General features: G+C 39.3%; 1 protein-coding gene across 9 annotated transcripts in view; it reads right to left on the bottom strand.

The window, feature by feature from the left end:
• Positions 1 to 1242: 1242 nt before the first annotated feature.
• Positions 1243 to 12422, bottom strand: part of SPEF2 (sperm flagellar 2) — a 246864-nt gene continuing 235684 nt past the window's right edge. For 6 of the 9 annotated variants that reach the window (XM_037799104.1, XM_037799096.1, XM_037799100.1 and 3 more), the window contains 3 exons: positions 10246 to 10482; positions 9914 to 10036; positions 1550 to 3570 (listed from right to left, as the gene is read on the bottom strand). In XM_037799104.1, the coding sequence (XP_037655032.1) occupies positions 3481 to 3570; positions 9914 to 10036; positions 10246 to 10482 (450 nt within the window). In that variant the 3' untranslated portion in view covers positions 1550 to 3480. Of the gene's footprint in view, positions 1418 to 1549; positions 3571 to 9405; positions 9610 to 9913; positions 10037 to 10245; positions 10483 to 12422 lie in introns of those variants that run through there. The other 3 variants (XM_037799097.1, XM_037799098.1, XM_037799103.1) reach the window with 3 other exon arrangements.

Below are 12422 nucleotides of genomic sequence, written 5' to 3'. Positions count from 1 at the left end.
GCTCACCAGAACCACTGCCTGATTGATTGGTTGGCCCAGTTGTTTATGACCTTGTGACATGATGACCTCAACAGGACTGGCTTTTCAAAATTGGCATTTGGGCTGAGTGCACAGTCCTGAAATGTACAGCCCTATGGGATACTTAAAATCTGTTTACATCTTTAGTTTTAAATTAGGAAACTCCCCAAATTTCCCAAACTGATTTGGCTGAATATAAACTGAATGTTATTACACAAATACCACATAGGCCAGGAAACATGTCTTCACCTACTGACATGCTCTAAGCTATAAACTGAGAATAGGTGGCCCCTTGGAAGAGATGATGACCCTCAACATCCCTCTGTCATGACAGTGATATTTAGCAGGGGCTGTAAGGAGAGGCAGGAGGTTGAAACAGAATCAAACATCTGCTCTGGCCTTTGGATGAGAAGTCAAGAAGCAACTAGAATTTGGTGAAGATGGTGCCCCTTGTTTCTACAACCCATGTGGAGTGCAGCTAATGCCTGAGATCTGCATGTGAAGAAGTCCAGCTTCCCTCATGGTAAGGGGAATAGATAGAGATAAAGAGTTGAAGCCAGACCAGGGCTTGGAGAGGAACAAAGTGCTGTCACAGGAACGTGCAAGACAGCCCAAACCCTGTGGTGGGAGGGTTGGCTTTCCACTTCTGGGTGGTGCCCATTCACCAGATCTGCTTAATTATGATGATGGTTAAGAGACTGTGACATAGCAAACACCCTCCAGCATGTCTCCTTGCATGGTTGCTTTCCAAATCTTAAAAGAATTAATGGGCCTCGGGAGGGAGACTCTGAAATTTTCCTATTTAACAACTTTGTGCAAGAAAATTATTACAGCAAGGAATGTTGTTTGCTCTGCTTTTAGTTTTTCCTGTTTTAATGTAGCATTGCCTTGATGTGCTCAGTCCTCAATAAAATGGATATTAGCTTACTGCCTGTGTCATTATCATGATGCTTTATTTATTTGAACTCTATTTTAGGATATTCCTGTGCTCTCTTTTCTAGAATAAGTAAAATTACCCCGTTTGTCCACATGTGAATCAGTAAGATGAATTCTGAATTCTCTGCAGGGTTTCTTCCATCTTCCAAGCAAGCTTCTAGACCACCATTCCCTGTTATCTTAGAGACACGGGCTCTGGGAAAGAAGCCTCAGGCAAACCTTAGCCCAAAAGAAGCAAAGTTAGGAATCTGTCATTGTCTAGAAATAGAATATAATTTCTACTAACAATAGAAATTGTCTTTGGTTGTTGCAGTGATCAAGCTAAATGTGATATGTCCATGTCTTTTGCTCAAAGCTTCACACAGCTGAGGGCAGGCTGTGATTTTAATTTTTTCTCATAGGTCCCTGTTTGCTGTAGGTCCTGACTGCATGTAGTTATTTCAATTCAGGGCGCTCTGAAGATCTGGGTGCCAGAGAAAAAGCAGTGCTATAGTAAGAACAAATTATTTTTAGGAATTTAACTATTGAATGCAGTAATGAAAATAAGTAAGTGTTTTCTATATATCTCTTTGAGAGGTCAGTGAAAATTGTCACCAAGGAGAATGCTGCCATCTGAATTCAAAGTTGACACATCCAGAAGAGGGGATGAACAAGGCTGCTAAAGCATTATCAAATAAGAGTTAGTCATGGTGAGTTATACTGATAAAGGGGTTTTTCCTCTGTAAAGATCATTCACTCATTCAACAAATATTTATTGACTAACTAACATATGCCAGTTATTGTCTTAGGTTCTGGAGCATGACAATAAACAAAATACACTGAATCGGTGGAACTTATACTCTAGTGGAATGACAGGCAATAAGCAAATAAAAGAGTAAATATGCAATTTGTCAGATGTTGATAATGTGCCATGGAGAGAAATGAGAGTTTGGAGGTTGCTGTATTTTGTTGTAGGTGGTGAGGGAAGGCCTTATTGGCACAGTGACATTTGAACAGAGACATGAAGGAAGTCAGGGGACAAGGTATCCAGATATGGGGAACAAAAAACATTCCAGGCAAAAGGCACAGCAACTGCAAAATCCCTGAGACCAAATTGTGCCTGGTGTGTTTGAGAATCAGCAAGTTGCATTTGTGGCTTATGCAGAGTGGGCCGGCAGGGAGAAGAGCTGGAGGTGAGAGAGAGGTGGCAAGGGGCTAGATTGAGATGAAGACTTGTGCTGGACTCTGCGTGAGACAGGGTACCAAGAAAGGGTTGGAGCAGATGGGTGGGATGACCTGCATTATAAAAGCCTCCCTCTGGCTGCTGTGGCAGGGCGAGCCTTAGGGGAAGCAAGATCAGAATCAGGAAGACAGACTTGGGTCTACCGCAATAATCCCGGCAAGAGATGGAGGTGGCTTGGACCAGACTTCCTGTGGCTGAGGCATGAGGAATATTGTATTCTGCACATCTTTTGAAGGTACAACCTACCTGATGGGCTAGGGGTAGGGCATGAGAGAAGGAGGGAAGTCAAAGATGAGTCTACCATATTTGGCCTGAACAATAGGAAGGATGGAGTTGGCTGAAATGGGGAAGGCTAAGGGAGGAGCAGACTTGAGGAAGAGGAAATCAGGAATTCAGCCTTGGACATGTTGAGTTTTAGAAGACTGTTTAGCAGTCCACATGGAAATGCAAGTGGGTAGTAAGAGAGACAAGTTTGGAGTTTGGGGGAGGTGGGAAATGGAAATGTCAGTGTTGTTGGCATCTGTAAAACCTATAAAGCCATGGAAGTGGATGAGATCATCCAAAGATCGACTGTGGAAAGGCAAGAACTGAGTCCTGGGCCCTCCAATATTTAGAGGCCGAGTAGAAGGGGAAGACCCAGCAAGAGTTTCAGAAGGAGCAGCCAGTGAAGAGACCCAGAGAGGGTGTCACAGAAGCCAAGCCACTGAGAACACGTTATTGCTCACAATTTTTTTAAAACTTTCCTGAGATAAGTATTTGAGTCACTACTTTGTATAAGTAAACAGACACAATTATAGAAGTACACCTTTCTCTAAAGGAAACATTATATTCTATTAAGAAAGAAATATGAATAGATGATAGGAGCATTTCAATAATTCAGTCTTCTCTCTGCTACTGGGATGAAACTTGGAATTTTGCCACATGTGGAACTATGAAATGTATACAACAGTACTGCCCTGATGTGGAGTTCTGGGGAAATTTTCACCCATATCTATCTAATGTGGATACTGCTCATAAGGAATATTCATAATTTATCTCTATGTTTATTTTTTACATATATTGTTCTGGTGCCTTCTATTTTCAGAGGCACATCAAAATCCATTCCTTCTTACTTTGAATGTTTGCTTTCTTCTTTTAAGGTTATAGAATATTCTCCGAGTTATGGAGGGCCTCCTTTTCAGCACCCCTCATAACCTGGTAGGGGTGATTTCTACATTTATAGTAATAATATACATGACAAGCACCATGCTCACATTTGATATCTGAAAGATTCATTTCTAACATAAAATTACACATTTTTAGCTTCATTTCTTTTCCTCTGTAAGTCTTGAAGGTGATCTCTCGCCGTCACTTCCTTGTACATGTTCATTCCTTTGGAGAATTATTTTAATATCCTAAGAGAAAAGATTCAAAGAGAAATTACAAACATTAATATATGATTTAGGATTAATTATCACCTAATATATGGCAGTGACTAAACAGTAAATAGTGTGGGGTTTTTTTTTTCCTTTGAAAGAAACTGTTTTCCACTTAGTTTGTATCCTGCCTTGCAGCTTGCTAGTTGCATCCTTAGAGCCTCAGTTTCCTCAACTAATTATGGAGTTATTCTCACATTAGATGAAATAAAATTTATAAAGGCAACCACACAGAGTCTGGCACATAAGGCAAGCTAAAGATTAGTTATTGTCTTACTGACGATTAAAAAACAGCATTCACCTTCTATTAAAGGAAAATTCTAACACTAAATTAATCATGTCCATAGATTTCTTTTAAAAAAAATATCAGGAATACTATTGTCTGCTTTTCATCTGCTTAATATACCCAGCTGTCTCACATTTTATATCACAGATACATTTTGAAATAAATTTTTAAAATGATCACAATGTAGAAGGGGTACAAACACGTGCAAAATGTCAAATTACATGTATATGGTTTTTAGATTTTTTATTTTACAAATTTAGGGGAGTACTTTAAGAATATGGTTTTCCCCCTCTCCTCAGAGCTGATTTCCAAAGGTTTTAATTTGATTGCAGTCATTTTATTCATGAAGACACAAGTTAGTTCCTTCTCTGAGCTGACCCCTACCAAGTGGCATGCACATTTCTTATATCAGTCACTGTCAGCGATTACAGTAAATCATGTTTCCAGGAGGACATTGTTCTTTGAAAACACAGATCTCTGACAGCCAAAAATCAGGCTTGAGTGAACCAAGCAGAAAAGAACAACTAGTCACCGCTGACCTTTGGTCCCACCCGTTACAATTCTTAACAGCACATCTTCTTGGAATACTTTATTTATACTAACTAGAGCTGACTGTAGAAAGTTAACTTGGGGCTATGGGGTGAGCTGACTTGTGATTAGTTAACATTCCATAGCATAGAAAAATTATAAGCTCCAGATATATCTAAACTAGCCTTGCCTAAGTCTATAGCTGAAATCAGGGCCAAAATTTTCAGTAACAGTTAATGAAGAAAAGCATGAGAGAGTGAGAAGATGTTTGACAAGCTGCTTTGATTTCAAAGTACTGAAGCAGTAATCATATTTTATTATAAAGATAAAGGAGAATGTTGGAGTGTATTTATCAGTCAGATGCCTTGAAGACAAAGTGAGCGGAGTCCCCTCAAAGTGGGCTGAGTCCCTTCAAGTCACCCTTAATATTGTATTTTATCCTCATATAACTGGGTTCTGACTGATTTGTCTGTAAGAAATTCTCCTGTGACATTCTGATTTTAAGGCTAAAAGATTTATTGCTACCTCTGAATGAATGTAAACCTTAATCCTAAGAATATGCTTGGTTTATAGGTTTGCTGAAAGAAATTTACATTTACTCAGCACATTTAGCTTAAGAAACTACATCTGTTAAATTGTTATAGCAAATTGTTTGATCTCTTAAATTTGTAAATACATTTTTCTAGGAAATTGACTTTGCTCACCAACAACCTACTTACAGTGCCTCACTGATATTGTTCCATTTAACCAAAGGATTTTCTTAATAATTTAGGAACATTACTTGAAAAGAACCTTCTTCTATGAGGTCTATGGAAGTAAAAGTTAAATAAGTGACTTTAACTGAGTAACTATCAAATCCAACATAAAATCTGGCTCTTCTGTGTGGGTTCTGGCCACATGAGCACAATTTGGATCCTGACCATAGTAGCAGGTTGGAGCTTTGTCGTCATGGCATACACCAGTGAAAGCCTCTTTTCCTTCCCAGGAGAATACATTCAGAAGATGAAATGTGAGCACAGTGATCCATCCAGACAGAACTTCACACAGCTCAGAAATATTTTTTGCACACTGAAAATACCTACAGATCAGTAATAACAATGACAATGTCTCACACGTATCGAGTGCTTTTTACTTGCCTGACACTGGGCTAAGCTCTTCATATGTATTAACCCCTGTAATCTGCCCATGAACCCTATGAGGTAGGTATAATCATTAACCCTATTTTACAGATGAGGAAACTGAGGCACAATGAGTTCACACAGTGAGGTCGCACAGTTTGTACGCATGAGTCCAGTAAGTGTGACTCCAGAGCCCACTCCAGAGCAAGACAGGCTGCCTTGCTGTAGGACAAAGCATATCATAACATTATGCATATTCATAATGATATTCGCTTTCTTAAATATGTATTTTTAAAGGTTGCCACTTCTAAACACGAATCTTGTAAACACAGAGCTGTTAGGCAACAACCTTCACTTCTCACTGTTTATAATAGCAAACAACATTTTAACCTGAAAAACCACACTCTAGCTTTTGCTCTACTTATCTTGAAAGATCTTCAAATAACATCACTGTGGTTAAAGTTCATTTTGAAATGTAGATATATTTACTTGTACATGGATATCTGGAGAAAAAACTGATGACAGGACGAGTGTGATATTTCCTGAGTCTTCAGGGATTTTTTTTCTCTCTCTTTTTTTTTGGTTAACAAAAATGAGAACATGAGAATAGAGCACCTTACTGGAAAGGGAACTGCTTTTTCTCTAGAATACCAGAATACCAGAATTTAGGCTTTTCAGGTCATAGGCACAACTCTCCTTGTTTCACAATCACATGAATAAGGCACAATTGTGGTAGTCCACTGTCCTCTCACAGATTCCTCAGTGAAGAGAGAGGAGTTATGGTCGAGGAAAGCAAGAGTTGAAGCAGCTGACTCAGGTGTATTTCAAAAAAGCATTGTGGCAAATTAACTCACTCACCCACCCACTCATTCACTCTTCCTACTAGAAGGGTGTCAAATGATACTAGTGTTGTGGTGAATGTTTCATTGGAAGCCAGACAACCCTCCAGCTTGGTGGCTCTCAGCCATCAGGGAAGATTTGGGAAATATGCAGAGATATTTTTTGGTGGTCAAAATGTCAAGATGCTCCTGGAATGTAGTGGGTAAGGGGGTCTGGAATGTCAGACCTCCTTTAGGAGGAAACTTGCTATCCAAAATGCCAGTTGTACCTCGGCTGAAATACACTGCAGGTTGATGAAATTCAATATGCTTTTCTTTGGCAAAGAGCTTCACAGTATTTTCTCTGCAAATTAATCATATTTAGTTACTCTGGCCAGAGTGAGGGTATTGCCAGGTCATCAGAACATTGCAGGGATTTTCCCTCCCATTATGTACTATAATTGTGGCATCATTTTAAGTTCCTACTTGTTGCTAATACAAGATAAATCCTATTATATATAATTAATTCCAAGGCATTCTGCAAAGTATTTTACTGGTTCAAATTGAGAGAGCTGTTCTCTGGAATGTGGAACAGAGTGTGCAGAATGAAATGTAGTGAATAAGATCAGCCTGTGGAATCCACCTTGTACAAACGACATTTGCTGAAAGGAAAGCAAAAGAGGAGCAGATCCATGCACCTGGTGGTGCTCCCCCATTCCTTACTGTACTCTGACTCACCATGCCTCCCTCCAGCCCCTTGTCTAGTTCTGATGAGCTCTGTCCCTACTAATTCTAGGGTCCCATTGACTTATGCCTTCTTCATCCTAAGTGGTGAAGAAAGCTGGTCTTTATTATTGAAAGTATGAAATATAGAAGACTGAGAAAGGACATGCAATGTATTAATTTTTATGCAAACAGTAAATGTTTGTTGAATGTATGAATAAAATAACTTGGAATAACTGCCAATAGTATTTCCAAATATTTGTGCCTATTTAAACAGAGACACAAATGATTTCATTTTTTAAAGTACCCTGTTAAATGGTAGAGGCATAATGACATGGTATGGTTATGTCCCCCAGAACAAGCCATACAAAGAAACAGGGATGAAGAACTCTCGTATCTCATTTCCTGCTCAGAAGCCTATCAGTTCTCCATTGCTTTTCAGATCAAGTCCACAATTCCCCATGTGACATCTGGGTTCTCTGTCATCTGGGCTGATCTTCCTAACTGAATGGGGTTGCTCTGCAAAGACCTGCTGGTCAGCCAGGTCCAGCTCATGCTCCTCCCACACAGTCCTGCCTCCAGGCCTCTGCCATGCCTCTTCTGGGATCCTACTCCCACCAAACCCCAGTGTCAGAATGGGTGTAGATTTCCTTCCCTTTTTCTCCTCTTTCTAAAATCCTGGTCATCTTTCAAGACCCAGTTTATTCCTTTTTGGGCAGATTCCCTCCACACTTTAAGCCCCAAATCATTGTATATTTTAAATTCCTATAAGCAGTTATAATTTTGCACTTGTTTGGTTTCTCTTATATCATTCTCTCATAATTCCTGCATGTAAAAATTGTCTTGCAAACGGGAGTGGAGTTTGCTTGAGAACAGTAACTGAGTTTCCTCCCATAAAACCTTATATTACTGGTCTTAGTATATGTATTTGCTGGTTTGAATGTATTATGTCCCCCAGAACAAGCCATACTCTTTGATGCAATCTTGTGGGGCAGACATATTAGTGGGGAATAAGTTGAACATTTGGATTAGGTTGTTTGCATGGAAATGTGCCTCTCCCAACTGCAGGTGATAACTTTGATGAGATACTTCCATGGAGGCATGGCCCCACCCATTCAGGGTGGGCCTTGATCAGTGGAGCCATATAAATGAGCTGATGGGCAGAGGGAACTCAGTGCAGCTGTGAGTGACATTTTGAAGAGGAGCTACAGCCAAGAGGGACACTTTGAAGAAAGCACAGGAGCTGCAGATGAGAGACAGTTTGAAGACGGCCATTGAAAGGAGACTCTTGCTCCAGAGAAGCTGAGAGAGGACAAATATCCCAAGTGCAACTAAGAGTGACATTTTTGAGGAACTGCAGCTTAGAGAGGAATGTCCTGGTAGAAAGCCATTTTGAAACCAGAACTTTGGAGCAGACACCAGCCACGTGCCTTCCCAGCTGACAGAGGTTTTCCGGACACAATTGGCCATCCTCCAGTGAAGGTACTCAATTGCTGATGTGTTACCTTGGACACTTTATGGCCTTAAGACTTCAACTGTGTAACCAAATAAATCCCCTTTTATAAAAGCCAATCCATCTCTGGTGTTTTGCATTCTGGTAGCATTAGCAAACTAGAACTATATATATATATTATATATATATATGTTATATATATATGTCATATATATAATACCAGGTACACAGAATTGATTAGCAGGCCTAAGAGCCACCACTGCTTAACTGCTTCCCAAGGGCCAGGTAACATGCCAAGTGCTTACCATGCACGATCTCGTTTAACCCTTACCACAACCCTTTGTATAGGAATGACTGTTATTCCCATTTCACAGATGAGGAAATCAGGATGAAGCCAAAGTTAGGGACAGGTCAGTAGTGAGTGGTAGACTTGAGATTCAGTCTAGGCCTGTCTGATTCCAGAGCCTGTTTCTTAAATGCTATTGTTGTATTTGACTACTGGAAGTACCTAGAAAACTGACAGCTCTAGCTTGTTAGAATCAATTTCCATTATTATTAACACAAGCAATGAAATTTATATAAAAGTAGATCAGTTATTTAGAAAAGTAGATTTTAGGCACATAGATACATAAGTCTGGATAGTCTCATTACTGGGCATAGGAAGAAACCTGCAAAAGGTAATTGGTAACCACTAGGAAGTCATGAGTAAATGCATCTTCCATCACTTGCATTTTATCAAAGTGAAAGTGCTTTTATCATAAACTCAGAAATCTTTTTTAGTCCAATAAACAACTTGCAGGAGTCAATTAGGGAGACATCATACTGTTAAATGGGTACCTGAGAGCATAGCAGCAATTTACCACACTCTGAAAGGAGGTTTGGGTCAGGTTCTGCCTTCCTTGGTCCTTCCTGTTGAAGACCTGGGACTTGTCACTGTGATGGGCATCAAGCCTGTGCAGATGAGGCTTGCTGGGTTCCTTGGTGATCTCTGAATTGTAGTTCTTTCTTTCTTCTGCTGGGTTGGTCCAGCCTCTATGGATTTCATCTTCAGCTTCCTCAACTTGCACATTGTTTCCCTGATGGAACTGGCACCTAATGTTTTGTGTGCATTGTTACTTCCACTGCATAGCCAATATGTACCATAATTAGAGTACACTGACTATGTCAGCACTTCGCTAAGGATTATTGACTGGCCTAGTTCTCTTTGGCCTGACTGTGCCTAAGCTTGCTGCCTTTTAGGTATTATGGGCTGGCCTTTCCTGCCTGATACTATGAACAGCTTAGCCTCCCCAGACCCTGTTCTGGCCAAGTTCAGCTTCTTCCTCCTCCCTGCTAGCCCATGTTAGAAATGTCCCAGGATGTCCTGAACCTGAGCCCGACTTTGGGTAATACTTACAGGAATTTTATAGTCTGGATAATTTGAAATCAGGTCTTGAATAAAAGGATGCTTCAAGAGAATAGCAACTTCAATTGGCTCCAGATTCTTGGCACCTAGGTCTTGAAATATTTTTATGAAGTTCTGTAAAGAAGAAAAACATGTAGTTAATTAACTTCATAAATCCTGCAGATGTTAAAAAAAGGTTTTACTTATGCTTCTTATTAAAGGAACTTGCCATAATTTCTACACAAAGATACATTTGAGAGCGGTTCCATGAAAATATGCTCAAGATTGATGGCCATGTTTTCTTATGTACAGGTTGCCCCTTTTACAAAAATAATCTAACCAACCTCTGAATAAATGTTCTCTATCTTGAAGTAGCTGGCAAATCTGTTCAAGTCCTGTGCTTCGTTTCCTCCTCGGAACACTCTGAGAAGCGTTTCCATGGAAATCTTTTCAGTGTTTACATATTCAGGGATTTCTTCTTCCTTTTCTTCCCTTTCCTCTTTTATTTCCCTGTCTTCTCTTACATTTTCTTCAAGTTCAGGAGATTCCTCAATTGGACACATATTAGTAGAGGAAGAGGTCTGTGAAATCAAATGATGAAGTCAAGCTTGAGGTCTTTCCAGCATAAGAGAGTTGGAAAACACCAGTTTTGTTACACACTTTCCATGCAATGGAATGATGGCACCTACCACAAAGTAGCTAAATGAAGTTTAGAAGAGAATATGCTAGCTGCACTGGAAACTATAATGTCAAATCATAGACCAATTCTGCTTGGGTCTACAAGAGGCCTCAGTCTTGGTAGTGTCCTGTCTCCTTGGGTTTACTATGCTGCCAGGCACATCATACTCCTCAGTAAATGGACACTGTAGTGAATTAGTGCAACTGTGGGCAGACTTCTCAGCAGGAATGCAGATTTTAATAGGATTTGCTTTTGAAAATTGATTGCAGTTTAGAGGTTATAGTGAGTTAATTTTTCAAACTTGATTAATTGTAAGAACTTCAGGAACAATTATTTGGCTACTGGCAGTTAACCCAACAAAAAAATTCAGAAGGCAAAATAGAAAGCAAATTGAATACAGATAATTCGACTGGGATTCTCATTGCTGCTCTTTGAAAACCTGGCCACAGAGCCATGAATTCAAGGCATTCACATTTTGAGTGTGGTAAAGAGTAAATTCCTTCAAAAGCAATTTCCTACGTGTTGAAAGCCTGAAAAAATAGGAATAATTTTGGATGTTTGTTCAGTGCTATTTACGGCAAAATGGAAGACCTATATTTCTAAACTGGGGAAACGGTGACATAAACTATAGTACATTTCTGTGATGGAATAGTATGCAGCCATGAAAATTATTATTTAGAAAAATATTTATTGACATGAGAAAACTGTCACCCTATATGAATTTCAGAAAGAAAAGAAAACAGAACACCAAATAATAAATATAGTAGGATCCTCATTTTCTTTATATATGTAAAATTATTAATGAAAACAAAAGAAACATATTAAAGAGTTAACAGTGGACACTTCTGGAAGTGGTACAAATAATTTCTTTTTTTTCCTTTGTTTTGTATTTTCAATTTCTCTACAGCAAATTTGTATGTATGTGTGTGCATGTGTGTGTGCATGCACATTGTTTCTGATGATGAGGTAATCAATATTTGATAATCTGCCCAAGGAAAATAAGCATTTTAGAATGTTGGTTAGCCAGGTGACAGGGAACACTTGAATGCTAATTGTCCTTTATCCCAAGGGAGGAAATACAGTTTTGCTTATGCTAATTAGGCTTAAAACAAGGGAAGGGTCCCAAAGTCTGTAAATATTCAACTAAGTAGAAACATTAAGTAAATAGGTTGTGTAAATTCTTCCCAAACAGCCATGTAAGTCCCCTAAAAAGATTATGGCCCAATACAAAATTAAGCCTGTGGTAGTTGAATGTTCTGATTAGGGATTCTGGAGGGGTCAAGGGCAGTGGAAGAAAGACAGGTTGCACTTGCTCTAGCTCTGTGTGGTCACCTTGCTTTACTTGGGTTTCTATATCTTATGCTAAATTGAGAATTTAATCTAATCTGAGAGAGAGAGAGAGAGAGAGAGAGAGAGAGAGAGAGAGAGAGAGAGAGAGAGTGAGCACCTCACCATTTGAAAATTTCTGAATTCGGTATAGATATGTGTGCCTATACTGGTATGTACGTATGTGTGTGTATGTGTGTGTATATATATTTACACATTTATTTGTTTAGCCTCATCTCAATTCTAGAAAATGTGGAAATGCTAAATGGAATCCTTTGCATCTTCTCCTAGGATGCTTGGGGATCACTGCCATGCACCAGTAATTTCCAGAGCAAAAGAACATTTAGTATAGTGAAATGAACATAATCAGGATGTAAAGCTTCTTGTTGAATGAACAGAGAATGAATTAATTTCTATTCAGAATGCAAAATAGGTGCTGTGTGGACAAGATAAAGACAGAACCTGCGCTAGTTGAGTTAGATTGAGCAGGTGATGCCAAAATTAAACAAAGAAGGA

The sequence above is a fragment of the Choloepus didactylus genome, chromosome 11 (assembly GCF_015220235.1).
Source record: "Choloepus didactylus isolate mChoDid1 chromosome 11, mChoDid1.pri, whole genome shotgun sequence".
Lineage (NCBI taxonomy): Eukaryota > Metazoa > Chordata > Mammalia > Pilosa > Megalonychidae > Choloepus > Choloepus didactylus.
This window is presented reverse-complemented; position numbering and strand designations above follow the sequence as displayed.